General features: G+C 36.3%; 1 protein-coding gene and 1 long non-coding RNA gene across 3 annotated transcripts in view; both read left to right on the top strand.

The window, feature by feature from the left end:
* ACER3 (alkaline ceramidase 3) overlaps nt 1-17,968 on the top strand; it is a 186,378-nt gene that overhangs the window by 82,721 nt on the left and 85,689 nt on the right. For both annotated transcript variants that reach the window (XR_014250236.1, XM_082410380.1), the window contains exon 3: nt 15,309-15,361. Coding sequence is in view for 1 of the 2 variants with exons in the window: in XM_082410380.1 (XP_082266506.1) it covers nt 15,309-15,361 (53 nt within the window). In the remaining variant the exon portion in view is untranslated. The remainder of the gene's footprint in view (nt 1-15,308; nt 15,362-17,968) is intronic.
* Nucleotides 1,389-12,425, top strand: LOC309636820. The gene is made up of 2 exons (XR_014250243.1): nt 1,389-4,221; nt 4,542-12,425. It is a non-coding gene; the product is annotated as an uncharacterized lncRNA (long non-coding RNA).

Genomic DNA, 17,968 nt, shown 5'->3' with positions numbered 1-17,968 from the left:
CTAACTTTATTTACTATGTATTTATTTATTTACTTTTTATTGTCAGTAATGGTATGAATATAGCAATTCTGAAGTTATCTTTGCATTTTAGGATTAAGCAAATGAGGAAATATATTGATATTGTTGGGGGCTAGGGTTCTCATGTAGAAGAAGGAGATACAAATTTGGATGGAGGAAGGCAAGGAAGAACCCTGAAAGAACATTGAAATCTGAGGTATCAGCATGATTAAAAATAAAAAAAGATTTCACATGTTCTATCCTCTGAAAGGGTCTGGAAGCAATGAGTCTTAAGTAGCAATGAACACACCTAGTGCCCACACCTTGGTTTCTAAAAATCTTTCCTCACTAAAAGGAACTAAGGCTTCTTGGAGAAATGCCTCATTTCTGGGATAAGGCAGGGAAAGCGCAAGATGAGTCTGGAACATCTTGTCACTCCAGAAAGTAAGAAAGGGCTCAAAAAATGAGGGCATAATGTCAAAATGACACAGAAGATAGTTTGGCCAAAGTGAAAATTTGAGCTTCCAAATGGAAAATGACTGTAATGGGTTATGTAACACATGGTATAAAAAAAATGCACAAGCTCATACTGATACTAACAAACAAATGGTGTGAGAAGCGGAAAGCTTTTTTTTTAAAGAGTAGAATTGCCAACTAATAAATGTAAACAGAATGATAGGGTTTTTTCAAATCATCATTTTGCAACCATCATCGTAATAATTAATTCAGGAGTCATCAGTGAATGCTAAAAATATTGGGTGAAAGTGTTTGGGAACATGATGATTACACAGCCTGAAAGTATCTCCTGATGAATTACTCATTAGTTACAGATGGAAAAATGGTAACAACACAGAAATCTGACAGATACCACCTAATTCAAGTAATCAATCCTAACATCATTAATAACAGTATAAACTAACAACTGATTCTTCCTGGTGTGATGCACTGAAAAGGAAACAACATCATTTATACAATATTATTACCAGAAGTGCATAACCTGAACCAAATGATGAGAAAACAATCAGGAAAACCCAGTTTGTGAGGGTTATTTTATAAAACAACCAACCTGTTTTTTTTTCACAAATGTTAAAGTCATGAAAACAAAGGAAGGCTGAGGAACTGTTCCAGCTTAAAAGAGACGGACAACTACATGCAGTATCTTCATTGGATCCTGAATTGGGGCACAAGGAAAAGGTCTAAAAGGCAATATTGGGCAAATCAGCAAAGTTTGAATAAGGATGGTTTTTTTTTTTTTTTTTTTAATTTTTTTTATTTTTTGGCCGTGTCACACAGCATGTGGGATCTTAGCTCCCCAACCAGGATCGAACCTGTGCCCCCTGCCTTGGGAGAGCAGAGTCTTAACCACTGACCGCCAGGGAAGTCCCAAGGATGGTTTTTAAGTCTGTCCCTTCTACAAGACTAAGCTTTGCTTCCTGAAAGCAGCTGAGTTATTACTCTTCTGGATTTCTGGCATTCAGCAACACCTGGTGCAAACCAAATACATGAGGCTGTTTGATGAATGAATGTATACTTTATTTTAAACAACAGGCATTTTTGCTAGGACTTCTTTTTCATGTACTTGTTTGAATTTTTCACTGAGATAAGTCTCCCCGCCAAAAAAAAATTTTGTATGTGTGTGTGTGTATGAGAGAGATTCACATATGCACACACACACACAGAGAACAAACTTTATCTGGAAACAGATTCGGTTAACGAATCAAGGACATTTACTGAATACCATATAAGATTTTTCAGTATTTTAATTTTATGACCAAAAATTTATGATAACTACTTAGTTGATATGAACTTTCTGGAGTTGAGGGAGATTTTGCAGAAAGAATTGGAAATTTTGGCATTGTGTAGAAGTATATTAGGAACAGATTGTTAGTAATTTATGAGGGTCGTTGTGTTCTGGCTTAGAGCCTAGATTTACTAAGAATTTAGTCGTTTTTTAATTCATTCAACAAATTTTTACTGAGAATCAGTTATGTGCTAGGTCTAGCTCTCAAACCATTGTTCATTGGAGCTTAGAGTTTAGCAGGGGAAACAGAAATTAATCAAATAATTTTATAATTAAGTATGCACTAACAGTGTGGTAAGTGTTATAAAGAAAAGGTACCAAGTACAGTGAGGAAGAATTAGGGAAGTTAAGAGTTACAAACATTACTTTTAAAATATTTTTTCCCATTCCATGTCCTTGAGCAATTGCCAGTTCTTCCAATAAGCCTGATTTCAGTTTAGTCCACCTGCCCAGTTACACCTGTTTTGGAACCACCCAGTCCCTCTGTCTAACATTTTTCTCTTCCTCTTTGTTTATTTTTATCCCAAATATGCACATTTTATGAAAGGAAGAGATGCTCATAACACATCAATAGAAGAATCAAAGATGTCTTCTCTGATTGTTTTTCTAATAGGTCTCTTAGTAAAACTTGCTATTAAAAGGTGGGGGGGAGCTTCCCTGGTGGTTCAGTGAGTAAGACTCCACGCTCCCAATGCAGGGGGCCAAGGTTCGATCCCTGGTCGGGGAACTAGATCCCGCGCACACGCCGTGACTGAGGGTTCGCATGCCCAACTAAGAGTCTGCGTGCCGCAGCTAAGAAGTCTGCATGCCACAATTAAAGATCCTGCATGCCGCAATGAAGATCCCACGTGCCGCTACTAAGACCTGGGCAGCCAAAATTTAAAAAAAGGAGGGGGGAATTAAGAACCTAATACTTGTTTTAAGTAAACATTTTTAAAATCAGCAAAATTATTTCTGCTTAAATATAGAGAAGGATGATAAAGAATTCAAGTGAATTTAATACTCCTCGTCCCATAATAAAACTAGGAGAATAAATTGAAAAGTAAAGACAAGTTATTTGACACTAAATTCGGCCTGCCTAGTTGCTATTAGTATTTGACGTTAGGACTCTTAACATTTTCCAAGCTTCATGTGGTATTGGCTTAGTCATTACTTTTTATGAGGTCATAAAATTTGCTGCTAATGTTGGTGGAGTTTAGAGAGATAATAGTAATTGTCATTCATAGAGCATTTATTATATACCAGGCTCTGTGGGAAGTACATTAAATTATATTATTATGTCATTTAAAATTCTCTACAATCTATGAGGAACTCTTCAACTTCATTTTATAAAGGTAATATTTGAGAAGAGCAGTAACTTGACCAAGATCACACAATGAGTAAATGGTAGAGCCATACCTTGAACCCAAATATATATGCTTTTAATCATTATGCCATAAGACAGTTATTTACAACTGTGCATTGTCTAAAATAGAACAAACCAAAAGAAGCCTTTTCCATGAGATTTGTTTTTTCATGAAATTTAATTTTTCTCTTTACTCCCAAAGTCACAAATTGTTGTTTATCTTATTCCTTTAAAATAGAAATAGGTTCACTTTCCTTTGCAAATAATTTTGAGTACATACTATGTGCCAGCATAAAAAGACAAAGTCTGTCCCCAGAGAGCTTATACTACATTGAGGAGAGATGAATTGCATATAAACAACAAAATCTATTTGTAGTTGTACAAATGTATTTGTTATGCAGTTATCTAAATGAGTAGGTAATTGGCAACAAGAAAAAAATGAGTGGTAAAATAGTCAAAACATTAATAAAGTAGAGCAGAAAAAAATCTGTTGAAGATAGACTTCGGTGCTGAAATAGAAATATCACAAAATCATTTCCCCATGGAAAGGACCACTGGAAATTCTTTGCATGGAGTAGCTTAAGATTAGTGTGATCATACTTACAGTAGTCACTGCCATACTCAGTCAAAGTCATCTGAAGTGATCTTAAGAATATTATACCAAACGAAGACCCAACACAGCCATAAATAAATAAATAAATAAATAAAAATTAAACTTTAAAAAAAATATTATACCATTTGTCAAGGGGAAAGTGAGTGGACTGCGTACTAGACTAATAATCTTTTAGATTATAGCAATTACACTTAGCAATGAAACAGAGATAAAATCAATATGCTGTGGAAAGGAACTTCAGAAATCATTTTGTAACTTGTTTACTAACTTATTTATTCCCCTTTATTTAGTCCCAGTTTTCCAGACATTGCCAGAAACATCAATGGTCTTTTTTTCTAGTTAGTGGAAAAAGTAATATAGTAACATTGAAGACAAATTTGGAAGACAATGCAAAATACCCATAATCCCATCACCCAACAGAAACAGTATTTTCTTTCTTTTATTAGTTAATAGTTCCTAATCTTTGTGCATATGCAATTGTGGTTTTTTTATTATTATTAATTAATTAATTAATTAATTAATTTTATTTTTGGCTGTGTTGGGTATTCGTTTCTGTGCCAGGGCTTTCTCCAGTTGTGGCGAGCGGGGGCCACTCTTCATCGCGGTGCGCGGGCCTCTTACTGTCGCGGCCTCTCCCGTTGCGGAGCACAGGCTCCAGACGCGCAGGCTCAGTAGTTGTGGCTCACGGGCTTAGTTGCTCCACGGCATGTGGGATCTTCCCAGACCAGGGCTCAAACCCGTGTCCCCTGCATTGGCAGGCAGATTCTTAACCACTGCGCCACCAGGGAAGCCCGCAATTGTGGTTTTATATGACTACACTTTGAATAAACATGCCCAACCTAGAAGCCAAAACCCAGGGATAGGTTCAGCCAGAGAGAACCAGTTAGCTAAGTAGCCTGTGTAGTCAGTGAACAGGAAGTGAGGAAGTGAAATGGCCAGGAAAATAGCCTGGTAGAAAGTAAAAGTAGAAAGGTAGAAAGCCAGGTAGAAAATAGCCTAAGCCAGAAAGCATGAGCTGTAAGGGCTCTTCATCTGCTTCCTGTGGCCTCAGTTGTGGTTTATGTTTCAGTGTTTTAGGCTGGAGCCAGAATAAGACAATAATTGAATGATAATTATTTTCTAAGAAAATAAGTATAAAATATCATAGTGTCATCTCATTTCTCTTATTATTATGTCTGTTATTATTATTGCTCTAGCTCCATTCTCTTTAACATACCTTAACCTCCCTAGGCAGTCCAAACATTCCCCTCATTTGGCTATAGATATTCTTAAACAGAATTATTTTGGTTCTCCCTTCAATTACCATATTCTGTCTCCTCCATTATTATCGTTGTTATTTTGTGTTCTTACTTTTCCTCTACCTGTGGAACATTTGCTTGTTACTAACTTAACCTGCCTGAAGGCTTGGATAGAGTTGTTTTAGAAACAGTATGAAAAGTACTAAAGCAAATCACTTAAGGTGGGAATGTTTTGACAGGCAAAGTATATTTGGAGCATTGCATGTGAAAGTTTCCCCCTCTAAATTCTTTCTTTTTTTAAATTGAGGTGTATTCCGTAGAGAGTAAAATGTACAAATCTTAAGTATACATACAGCTCAATGAGATTTTGCCTGTGTAATCACCACCCAGATCAAGATACAGAAATTTTCAGTCATCCCAGAAAGTTCCCTTGTGCCCCTTCTCAGTCAACACATCCCCAAAATGATAATTGATATTCTGACTTCCATGCCCATATATTAATTTGCATGTTCTTGAACTTTATATAGATGGAACCATATAGTATGTACTCTGGCATCTGGCTTCTTTCACTCAATGTAATGTTTTTGACATTCATCTATGTTGTTTCTATCAGTAGTTCATTCTTTTTTATTGATATATAACATTCCATTGTGTGAATATAATTCACTTGCCCATTTTTCTGTTAATGGGCATTTGGATTTTCAGTTGAGACTTTTATGAATAAAGATTCTATGGATATTCTTGTATATGTCTTTTGATGGACAGTTGCGCTCATTTCTTTAGGGCTGTATGTCTAGAAGTAGAATTGCTAGATCATAGGGTAGTCTGTGTTTAAATTTATTAGAAACTGCCAAACAATTTTCTAAAATGTTTGGACCATTTACACTCCCACCAATAATATCTGAGAGTTCCAGTTATTCCACATTGTCATCTATACTTGTCTTTTTTTTTCCGATCTTTTTTTTTTTTTAATGTATTTATTTATTTATTTGGCTGCATTGGGTCTTTGTTGCTGCACGTGGGCTTTTCCTAGTTGCGGCAAGCGGGGGCTAATCTTCATTGCGGTGCACAGGCCTCTCATTGCGGTAGGTTCCTGCTGCATAGCACTGGTTCTAGGCACACGGGCTTCAGTAGTTGTGGCACGCAGGCTCAGTAGTTATGGCTCGCAGGCTCTAGGGCGCAGGCTCAGTAGTTGTGGCACACGGGCTTAGTTGCTCCGCGGCATGTGGGATCTTCCCAGACCGGGGCTCAAACCCATGTCCCCTGCATTGGCAGGCGGATTCTTAACCACTGCGCCACCAGGGAAGTCCTATACTTGTCTATCTTTTTAATTTTAGTCATTCTGGGTTGCTGTGTGGTGATATCTCACTGAGGTTTTAACTTTTATTTCCCAATGAATAATGATGCTGAGCACTTGTTATTGACCCTTTGGGTATCATCTTTTGTGATGTGCCTCTACAAATCATCTGCCCATTTAAAAATTGGGCTGTCTTTTTCTATCTGATTTTTGTATCACATTTTCTATATGTGAGCCTTTTGTTAGATATTATATGTATTGTGAATATTTCCTCCTAGTCTGTAGCTTGAGTTTTTACTTTACTTCAGAATCTTCAGATGAGCCAAAGTTCTTAGGCAAGAGTTTTAAGAGGCACTTCAGATACCAGTTTAGTAACTAATAAACTAGCCATCTGTTAGTAATTGTATTGGTTTTCTACTGGTACTGTAACAAAGTACCAAAAAAAGGATAAATTTATTATCTTGCAGTTCTTTAAATTAGAATTCTGATACAAGTCTCATTTAAGATTTAAGAAACTTGCCAAAGTTGATAAGTAATAAGTAACAGATTTGGGATGCTAGTTTAGGTCTGATTCTAAAGCCCTTGTACACTCTTTCCCCAGTGTAGTCAGTCAAATGGATCAAAATAAATGTGTATCAGAACACATCTGTATTCTGTTGTAACCTTGAAAAAGTTTGGTAGCATGCCAAAATATTTGAATCAAGAGGTTCCAACTTGGTGAAATTCTATTTATATGCTTGAGAGACTCTTAAAATTGTGGTAAAATGCTGTGAATATGAATATCTAGTTAGAAGATTCAAATGGTGCATTTGACCTCTTTATTCCGGTTCCATTACAATTTTGACTGCCTCAGTTTTCACTACGTATAGCCACAACCATGTAGGCAAATTTGTTTGTCCCTGTTACTTGTTTTTTGGAATGCTCTGGATAATTCCTAAAAATGTGAATTTTATTTTCACTTTGATGTCTCAGACTTTTTAAGGGAGACATTGTGATGAAATGTTGGCTGAGTCACCCTTATATTAATTAAATGTTTTATTCTCCATGTGATTGAATCAATTAAATTGCAAAAGAAGTAAAGGAAAATGCTTAGATTCCTTTAAGTATCTCTAGAATTTCTAATTTGTATAATTCAGGGATCAGTGAGTGTTGTTTTGCTTTCACACATTTAGCATTTGTTTCTTTGGCCTAAATAACTCAACTTTCCTATTCTTGAATTTCTTATTTGTGCCAATTTGGATAATATTTTAGAAAATATGTACCTGTTGATAAATTGTAGTGTGTCACTGATGAAAACTGGCTTACTGTGCTAAATTTTACCAGTATTCTCCAGGCAGGGTTGCCTCTTTTGATTCAACCATTTTCTCTTTGAATGAGATAACCCATCTGAAAATCTGCTGATATATTCCTTGGCAGGTTGGTCCTAATCTGGACCCTCTGCCTTACTAGCCTCATTTTCCACAACTCTCACACATGTAGCTTACACTTTAGCTATATAAAACTATTTGCTGTTTTTAGTACCATATATATTTTTATATCTCTTCCTTTAACCTCTTTTGTGTGGTAAACTTGGCATGTCTGTCATTCAGGACTCAGTTAAGTGTCATTTCCTCTAGAAAGCCTTCCATTAAACCTTCCTCAGCCTCTTGATAGAATTAGATGACCCACTGAATAAGATGCATACCTTTATCACAGCACTTACTACACCATATTGTATTATCTGTTTACTTTTTGATTTTCCCCTAATATTCTTTAGTAGTTAAGGGGGAAAGTAGCAGAATATGAGGTTGGAGAGATTTAGGCAGGGACCAGATCACATAAGGTCTTAACTTAGGCCAGAGTAAAGAGTATGGATGTTATTCTAAAAGCCAATGGAGGGTTTTAGCAGGAGAGTGACATGATCCTATATGTGTTTTAAAAATATCTCCCTGGCTGCTCGGTGGAGAATGGATTTGTGGACAGTAAGAGTGCAAGCTGGAAAACCAGTCAACAGAGGCTACTGCAGTGGTCCAAGTGAGAGATGATAGTGGCTTAGACTAGGATAGCACCAGTGGAGACTGGAGAAAAGTGGATGACTCAGGATGTATTTTGGAGTTAGTGCCTATAGGACTCATTAATGCATTAAAAGTGGGGGTTGAAAAAAAGGAAAGATTTTCAAAGTTTATTTTCAGGTTTCTAGTTTGAGCAGCTGTGTAGAGAGAAAAGCTGGCATTCTGTTTTGATTATGTTTGAAATGCCTGTAAGACATTCAATGAAGAATCAAGTAGGCATTTAAATATGTGACATTGGAATTCAGAGGTGAGGTGTAGGCATCATTGTTATAATTGGTATTTAAAACCATGGGAACTGATGAGATCACCAAGAGGATGAATATAGAGAGAGAAGAGGGCCCAAAGATGAACATAAATACCACAAGTTCATCAACCAAGGCAGAATCTGGCATCCAGACATGTTTAAATTGCCATATTTAAAATTTAAAAATGCTTTAAACTGGTTTCTCACATTTGAAAATTGAGAGTTCCCATTAAAATTCGGATCTTCGCCTTCTCTTGAATAATCAGAAGGTGCAACATCACTGAGCCTGTATTTCTATGCAGTAACAATCAGCCTAAGCTATGCTCTTTAGTATGGTCTGTCCAGTTGACCACAGTCTCTACACTGTTCCTTATTTTTCTTTTACTTAGCCTGTTTTAGTCAAATGCCTCTCTGGGCATTTGAATTTACAGCCCCTGATTTACACGTTAAGGATAGAAGGAGCCAACAAAGGAACCTATGAGGAAGCAACACCAAGATAGGAAAACCAGGAGAATACGGTGTTACAGAAAACTAGAGAGGATGTGTTTCACTTATTAAATGCTATTAAGAGACTGAGGAGGATGAAGAGAGAGAAGGGCTGTTTCAGTGGTGTGAATAGAATTGAGGAGGGGATGCGGAAGAGAGGTGAGGAAGTGGAGGCAGTTCTTTTGAAAACTCAGGAAAGTGAAGAGGTGCAGGTAAATGGGACAGGAGATATTAGAGACTGTGTGAACAGTCCATTAGAGAGGTGGAGATGGCTGGTACAGGAGAGAAAGGTGATAAATAACGTGAAGATCTTAGAGACCAGGTGATATCCTAGAGCACAAGAGCCTGATTGGCCTTTGCGCGGAAGAGGCACGCTGCCACAGGGAAGGAGGGAAGGAGCACACTGGTCCTGAGGTGGTGGCAACATGGAACACTAACCGATAACAATGAGAACAGAACCAGAGTGTTATTTTAGCTAAATATTTAGACTCACACTGTGTGTATGTTCTGTGTTTATACATTCTCCCTCACCGTCTCTGCCTGTGAATCTCTCTAGCTCCAGTGTCTCCTTTCCAGGCAAGCCTTTCTGTTCTTGTTGTCCACATTCCACCCAAATAACACTTTTTCCTCTTTGGAACTCATTTATTTCTTCTATTACATTTTCTCAGTTCATTCCTCACTTCCCTCTACTACACATACACATACTCTTACTTTAAAGTGAAATGCTGGCTCATCGAGAAGGAAGAAAAAATAATATCAGCCAGTCACCAAATACTTAATAAGTGTTCTCTATATGCCTGGTTCTGTGCTAGGTTCTGGAGATTCTTTAGTGAACTGTAGAGACTTGGACCATGCCTTATGAATCTTAGAATTTAACAGTGATCTTTGGCTTTTGAGTTCAACAGAATCATTGGCAGGCCTTTAAAATACAGGTACCAGGGCACCCACTGAATCAGGAGTTTCTGGGACGAGGGCCTAGCATTTACAGAGATCTCGAGGCAAAATAGTGTTTTTCAAAAACTGTAGCTACAGGCCTAGCCAAACATTATTTCTTAGATGCCTTGTATGGTTGACTTATGTGGGGAGGAAGCAGAGGAAGATTTAACTTAGGAGGTGACATTTAAAATGGATTTGGGATACACACTGAAGTATTAAGGGGTAAAGGGACATGACGTATCCAACTTACTCAAATGGTTCAGAAAAATAATAGTTTATATATCTATCAAAATATTAAAATTGGTGAATCTGAATAGAACATATACAGGAGTTCATTATACTATTCTTTCAACATTTCTGAAGTTTGAAATTGTTTGAAAAGAAAAAAGCTGGAAGGAATGAAGATCAAAAATAAATTGGATCTAGAAGTTACATAAGATTCCAATAAGCAGAGACATAGGTAGAGGCAGGATTGGATAATGAAGGGGATAAGTATTCCAGGCTGAAAGGACAGGGTAGGCTCTGAACAAAAGCAGAACAGACCAGAATATGATAGTGTGAGATAAGAGACAGGTAAGCAGTCAGGTGTAACTGAATTACAAGTTCAGTAAAAAGAAATGAGTGGAGCCAGATTATGAAGCTCCATGTGTGCGTGCAAGGAGTTTAGTTTTCATCATTAAAACTAGCAGTCACCAAGTAGGATGCTCATTCCCCAGGTGGTGAGAAAAATGATCTGTTGGGGTGCAGGAAGAAAACTTTGTAACTTCTGTTTGTATATATTTATATCATTTTTTAAAATTTCTATTTTTATGTATTAAAAAATATATGTAGTATCTTAACACAGCAGTATGTATACAATTTATAAATAAATATACATATATGGAGTTCCTAAAAAACTTTTTTGCTATCAAAGTTAGGAGACTACTCCTGTAGACATTTTCCTGCCTTGTAGCCAGAGTGATATTTTTTAAATGTAAAATCAGTCCTGTTAATCTCTCTATATGTGTGTGTGTGTATTTATGTGTTTGTGTATGTGTATGTAGTTTTTCAACAACTTACTTTGTGTTTAGGATGAAGTCCAAATCGTAACATGACTTTAAAGGCTCTTCTCAGTCTACTGCCTACAAATCATGCCAGTCTTCTCACTGGATGCAAGTGTTCATGGTCTAAGCCAAGCTCCTTTACTTCTTTGAATGCACTACCTTGCCTCTGTGTTAGATGATCCTTCTATGTAGGATGATCTCATTAAAAAAAAATTCTTTTCACCTGGTTAACTCAGTTTATTTTTCAAGTCCTAGCTTATGCGTTACTTCCCCTGATAGCCCTCTTCTGACTCCCTAGACAAGGTAGTAACCCCTTTGCATAGCTTTGAAATGGCCCCTCTCATATTTTTAGTGGCTTGCTAAAAGTTCTTAAGACAGGAAACATATCTCTCTTGTTCACTCCTTTATCCCAGTGGAAATGCTTGGGACATTGTCAAGAGCCCAGTAAATATTTGTTGAAAAGAGAATGAGGTTGTGGAGCAACAGGAACTCTCATTCATTGCTGGGGGAATGAAGAATGGCACAGCCACTTTGAAACAGTTTGGCGGTTTCTTTTAAAACATACTCTCACCATACAATCCAACAATCACGTTCCCTGACATTTTCCTGATAGAGATGAAAACTGTTGCCTACACAGAAACCTGCACACGGATAGCAGGTTTATTCATAATGCCATAACTTGGAAGCAACTAATATGCCCTTCAGCAGGTGAATGGATAAATAAACTGTGGTACCTCCAGACAATGGAATATTATTCAGCACTAGAAAGAAGTGTGCTATAAAGCCATGGAAAGACATGGAGGAACAATAAATGTGTATTATTAAGTGAAAGAAGCCAGTCTGAAAAGGCTACATACTGTATGATTCCAACTGTATGACATTCTGGAAAAGACAAAACTATAAAGATCAGTGGTTACTAGGGGTTAGGGGAGAGGGAGAGTTGAAATGACAGGGCACATAGGATTTTCAGGACAATGAAACTATTCTGTATGATATTATAATGGTGGATACATGTCATTATAAATTTATCTATACTCAAGAGTGAACTGTAATATGAAATGTGGACTTTGAGTGATAATGATGTGTCAATATGAGTTCATCAATTGTAATAAGAAATGTACCACTGTGGTGGGGCATGTTGATAGTGGGGGAGACTGTGTGTGTGGGAGTGGCAGTTATATGGAAAATCTTTGTACCATCTGCTCAATTTTGCTATGAATCTAAAACTGCTCTAAAAAATAAAGTCCATTAAACACACACACACACACACACACACAGATTGTGAGACAAATCTGAACTATGGAACATTTAATAAGAAAAAAAAAAGGGAATGGGGTAATCACTAGGGCAATGCCAATCAAAACCACAATACCACTTCAATCCATTAGGATGGCTATAATCAGAAAGACAACCAACAACTAGTATAGGGAGGATGTGGAGAAATTCATATATTGCTAATGGGAGTATAAAATAGTGCACACTTTGAAAAACACTTTCACGGTTCTTCAGAATGCTAAACATAGAGTTTCCATATGACCCAGAAGTTCCATCCTCAATATATACCCAAGAGAAATGAAAACATACGTCTGCACAAAAACTTATACATGAATTCTCACAGCAGCATTGTTAATAATAGCCAAAATGTAGAAAAAGCCTAAATGTCTCTTAGCTCAAACTGCCATAAAAAAACACCATAGACTTGAACAATAGACTTTATTTCTCAGAGTTCTGGAGATTAGGAAGTCCAAGATTAAGGTGCTGACTAATTCCATTCCTAGTGAGAGCCCTCTTCTTGGCTTGCAGAGGGCCACCTTCTCCCTGTGTCCTCATGTGGCCTATCCTTGTTGCATGTAGTTGGGGAGAGAGAGTGAAGTCCTGTCTCTTCTTCTTATAAGGACCCTAATCCCATCATGGGGGCCCTACTCTCTTGACCTCATCTAAACCTATTTATTTCTCAAAGGCACCATGCCCAACTGCTGTCACATTGGGGGTTAGGCTTCAACATGTGAATCTGGAGGGGACACAAATGTGCAGTCCTTAGCAATGTCCATCAACTGGTGAATAGATAAATAAAATGTAGCATGTTCATACAATGAAATGTTATTCATCCATAAAAGGAAGGTATTATTGATACATGCTGTAATATGAATGAACCTTGAAAATATGCTAAGTGAAAGAAACCAGACAGAAAAGACTGCATATTGTATGATTCCACTTATATGAAAAGTCCAGAGCAGACAAATCTTTAGGGACAGAAAATAGATTAATGCTTGTCTAGGGCTGAGGAGGGAGGAGGTTTGAGGAGAAATAGGGGTGACTGCTAATAGGCCTGGGGTTTCTCTTTGGGGTGATGAAAATGTTCTAATAATGATAACGGTTGCACAACTCTGTGAAAATATTAGAAACAATTGAATTGTGTACTTTAACTCTATAGTATGTGAATTACATCAGTAAAGCTAATAAATTTTAGCAAAAATTGGTAGTTTTCTTTAAAATGGCAAAATATAAAATACTGCATGGAGAAAGGTGATGTTCTTCTATTACATTTCTTTGCATTCTAAATGGAATGTTGAAAGGAAATAAACTGTAGAGATTTTTTTAAAAATCAGACTTTTAATACGATATAATAAACAGTAACAAGAGGACATTTGGAAAGGTTTGGATAAAAACAGTTCTTGAGTGAGACATGATTTAGTGGCCAGTCTACCTTTCAGGATGAATAGTCAACCACCTCATTTTAATTTTTTTACTTTATAGTATATTATGTGACTTTAAATAACTCACAGGGTTTTTTTTTTCCCCTCCTTCCATTAATTTATTCTCCTTTGCACCTTCTAATTTCTCCTTTGGAAAAAAGACAGCAACCATCCACTTCCTCATTTCTTTAGTAAGATGAGTGCAGTAACTCTTTACTTCTCTCATCTCATTTTGAGCAGTAAATAATATGATAATGTCTATAATGATTTTTTTAAAAAGCAAGAGTAACAAAGAGTTTGAAATTTTTATCAAGTGGCTTCATACAAATGATTTGGTAACATCCACATTTACCATGTTTGTTGGGCTGACTCTTACATCCTTGAGGCTAACTCCTCTGACGTCATTTTTGCTTTCTCTGACTTCTTTCATAAGTCCCCTCTTCTGTGCTCCTATGGTACTCTATGCATATCTTTTTTTATTTTTTTTTGTCATATCTCCACATACTGGCATCTTCTATGTATCTGCCTGTCTCCTCCATTAGCTTATAAACTTCATTAAGGCCAATGACTGGATCTTATCTTTGTACCTCAGCATCTGCAGTTGAATTTGGCAAATAGGAGGTATTCAGTAAAGGCTTGTTGAACTAAACTTAATCATAGTAGAAGCTGTGTTATCAGATGTGATAGGGAGTGATATTTAGTCAGTTAATTTTTAAAGAGTCAAAGCTATAATTATATTGAAAAAAATGTATTGTATACCCACCTTCAAGTTTTATTTTAATTAACATATAGTTATATAATCTTTGACAATGATTTGATGTAGGGCATGGCCTTTGAATATGGGACCCTAATTATAGTTCTACTTAGTCTTTCTTGCATTGCAAAACAAACAAAAAATTTTAAACCCTAAAATGAAAACAGTTTATTTAAAATGGAAGCACTTGGGAAGAACTTTGAGAACTTTAGATTTTTACTGTTTTTCCCAATCTATAACAGATATCTTATCCACAGCTAATTCAACAGCAATTTTTATTAGCAACTCAATTTTATTGAGTCTGTTTTAAACATTTTAAACTGTTTTCGTAGAAACAGTAGCTCTCTTTTTGCAGTCATACTTCTGATAACTAAATACAGTGGCATTAACAAGTTTGGGACAAATAGAAGTGACTGGCTCTTACTAAGCATCCACCTCAGCTATTTGGGTTAGAACTAGCTAATCCAAAGGAAGTACTGAAGAGTAGCTAACCGGCTATGATCATTAAAGCTTACCCTGAGCATCTGTAATACATTTTATGCAAAAAATGGAGAATATTGATTAATCTAATAAATCACTTAGTGGAGGGGATTTACGAGAACTTGTACTTGTTTTTTTCTGTACCAAAATTTCATCAATTATAGATAGAGCTTAAGCAGGGTCTCCTATATCCTGCCACAAGATTTCATAAATTTGTTCTAAAACTCAGTGCTTTGAAATGTCTTACTGTCTTCTCAAGTCACTCTGGCCACCCCCAAAGAATTTCATGCTAATTGTTTTTTTTTTATTTGTTTGTTTTAATTTCAGTGGTAGGAATGGGATCCTGGTGCTTCCACATGACTCTGAAATATGAAATGCAGGTCAGTAATGACAAAATTGACTTAAATGCTTATTTCTCTTAATCCAGAGACACTTCAAATTTGAGGAAAGAGCACATTACTAGAGGATGATATTGAGGCAAGAAGAAAAAAAGATGGAATTTGTAATCCCTGGAGTTTTTTACTTCAGGCCAAAGGATCCAGGTTGAGTAAGTGAAGAGGCAAGCAAATAAGTTGTCCATAGAGAAAACAAGTGAGAGCAGAATGGGTTTTTGACCACCTCTGTGCAGGCAGGTACGATTTTAGAGCAGGATTAGAAAGTAGAGTCTCATGGAGACATCTTAAGAAGATAAAATCAGTTCACCAAAGTAATGTATTCTTATTCTTGGCTGCCTACATTCCCTTATGTCTCTCTTGTGGCATCCACTTGAATGGTCTGGTCCCTCTAATAGCAAGGTTTTAGAGCTATGCAAGGATTTTTATTTACTGTCCTTGCTCTAAGGGGGCCATATAGCTAGTCCTCAATCTTTTAACCTCTTTGTTCCCCATCACTAGCCCAGAAACTTCTAGAATAGCACTGTCCAGTAGAAATATAATGTGAACTACATATATAATTAAAACTCTCCAGTAGCCACATCTTAAAAAGCCACATTAAGAAGAAATAGGTGAAATTAATTTTAATAATATATTTTATTTAACCCAGTATATCCAAAGTGTTACTTCAACATGTAATCAGTATAAAAATTTATTAATGAAATGTTTCACAGCCTGAAACTGGGTGTATGTTTCACACTTGCAGTGTATCTCAATTAGGATTAGGTTTATTTCAAGTGCTCAATAGCCACATAAGGCTAGTGCCTACTGTGTTGGATAGTGCTATTCTGGAAGGATCTGTTTATACAGTAGTCTATGAATTATTAATTACAGCTATATTAAAACGTAAGAATTAATTCTTAGAATTGATCTTAATATTCTACACATATTTATAGTAAGGTGTCATGTTTCCTGTGCATGCCATGCTTGACATGGAGAATACACAAATGAATAAGACACTGGTCTGACTTAATCGAGCATAGAACACATTTCTCACACTCTCTGTCTGGAAAAGAAGACTTATAAACAGTGATATAATATGGAAATTATTTTTAAAGAAGTACAAATACGCTATGTCAACGCAGTGGAGCTTAGAAGAATCTATAATCGTTAAAGACATTTAAACAGAATCTGAAAGAATTTAGTTGAAACTTTTTAGGTAGCGAAAGGTGAAATGACATACTGCACTTGCACTATGACATAAACAGAAGCAGGGAGTCATTACAATGGTGGTGTATCTGACAACAGTGATAAAGCTAGAACTTAAAATGTGTTTGAAGAAATGACAGGAATGATATTCAAAAATTTTTAACTGTATGGCAAGAATACCAGCAATCAGAATGGTGATACCAGTGAGCAACAGCTAAATAATAACCCTGAAAATAAGGCTTTGTATTTTATCATACTAAAAAATAACTAGAATTTGTCCAGCTTTAGCAATCATCAAATGCTTCCATATATACTATCTTAGATAGTTATTACTCATGTTTTATAAATTCTAGTACTAGAACTGAAAGAGGCTAGTTGACTTGACCAAAATCATTCACAGTTTATAAATGATATACACACACCACATACACACACACACACACACATGCATGCAGATTTCTTTACACACACATACACACATCCATTCTATTCTCTGACTCTGTCCATGAGAGGACTTAGGAGCCGGGAACCCCAATACCAAAGAGCATACCTATCATCCAGATCGTTTGCCATTAAAAGGAATCTGGCTGGATTCTGAGGGTTGGGGCAGAAAAAAAAGGACAGTATGAGCCTGAAACATCTTTTTGTGCCAGAAGAAATGGAAATGATAAAAGAATGATGGGAAGATGTCAAAAAGATACTGAAGCCAACTTGAAGGGCTTCTCTCAAATTTGAGACAATTTGAGCATCAAAATAAGCAATGATAGTAACAGATCATAACAGTTATTAAATCCATTGAAGACACAACCCACTGAATAAAATGGGAAATCATGGGTCCATACTAAAATAATACATGATATAATAAATGAAACAGTAAGTGATTATGAATAAATGAATAGATTAAAAGTTTGATGTTGAATTTACATTGTTTCAAAGTACATTATTACAAAATAATTATAAAAGGAAAAAGGGTAACTTTACAATGGAGGAGACTAGCAGACAACACCTTAATCAAGCAATCAGAATGAGTATCTTCATAATGGGACAAATCAAAATTGTATGCCACCGGAGGATGCAGTGGCAAAAACATAGCATCACCTCTCTGATATTCTTGCCAAAGATGCATAATCTGAATCTAGTCATATGGAGCCATCAGGCAAAATCAAATTGAGTGACATTCTACAAAACAACTGGCATGTAGTCTTCAAAAGTATCCATGGTCATAAAATTAAAAGACTGAGGAACTGTTCAAGATTGAAGGAGACTAAAAAGATATGAGAAGTAAATACACTGTGTAATTCTGGGCTGGATCCTGTGTGTGTGGGGGGTGTGTGTGTGTGTGTGTGTGTGTGTATGTATGTATGTGTGTATGCTTATACTTATATTATTGGGACACTTAGAAAAACT

The sequence above is a fragment of the Balaenoptera physalus genome (genome assembly GCF_965194825.1).
Source record: "Balaenoptera physalus genome assembly, chromosome: 10".
Taxonomy (NCBI): Eukaryota; Metazoa; Chordata; class Mammalia; order Artiodactyla; family Balaenopteridae; genus Balaenoptera; species Balaenoptera physalus.
This window is presented reverse-complemented; position numbering and strand designations above follow the sequence as displayed.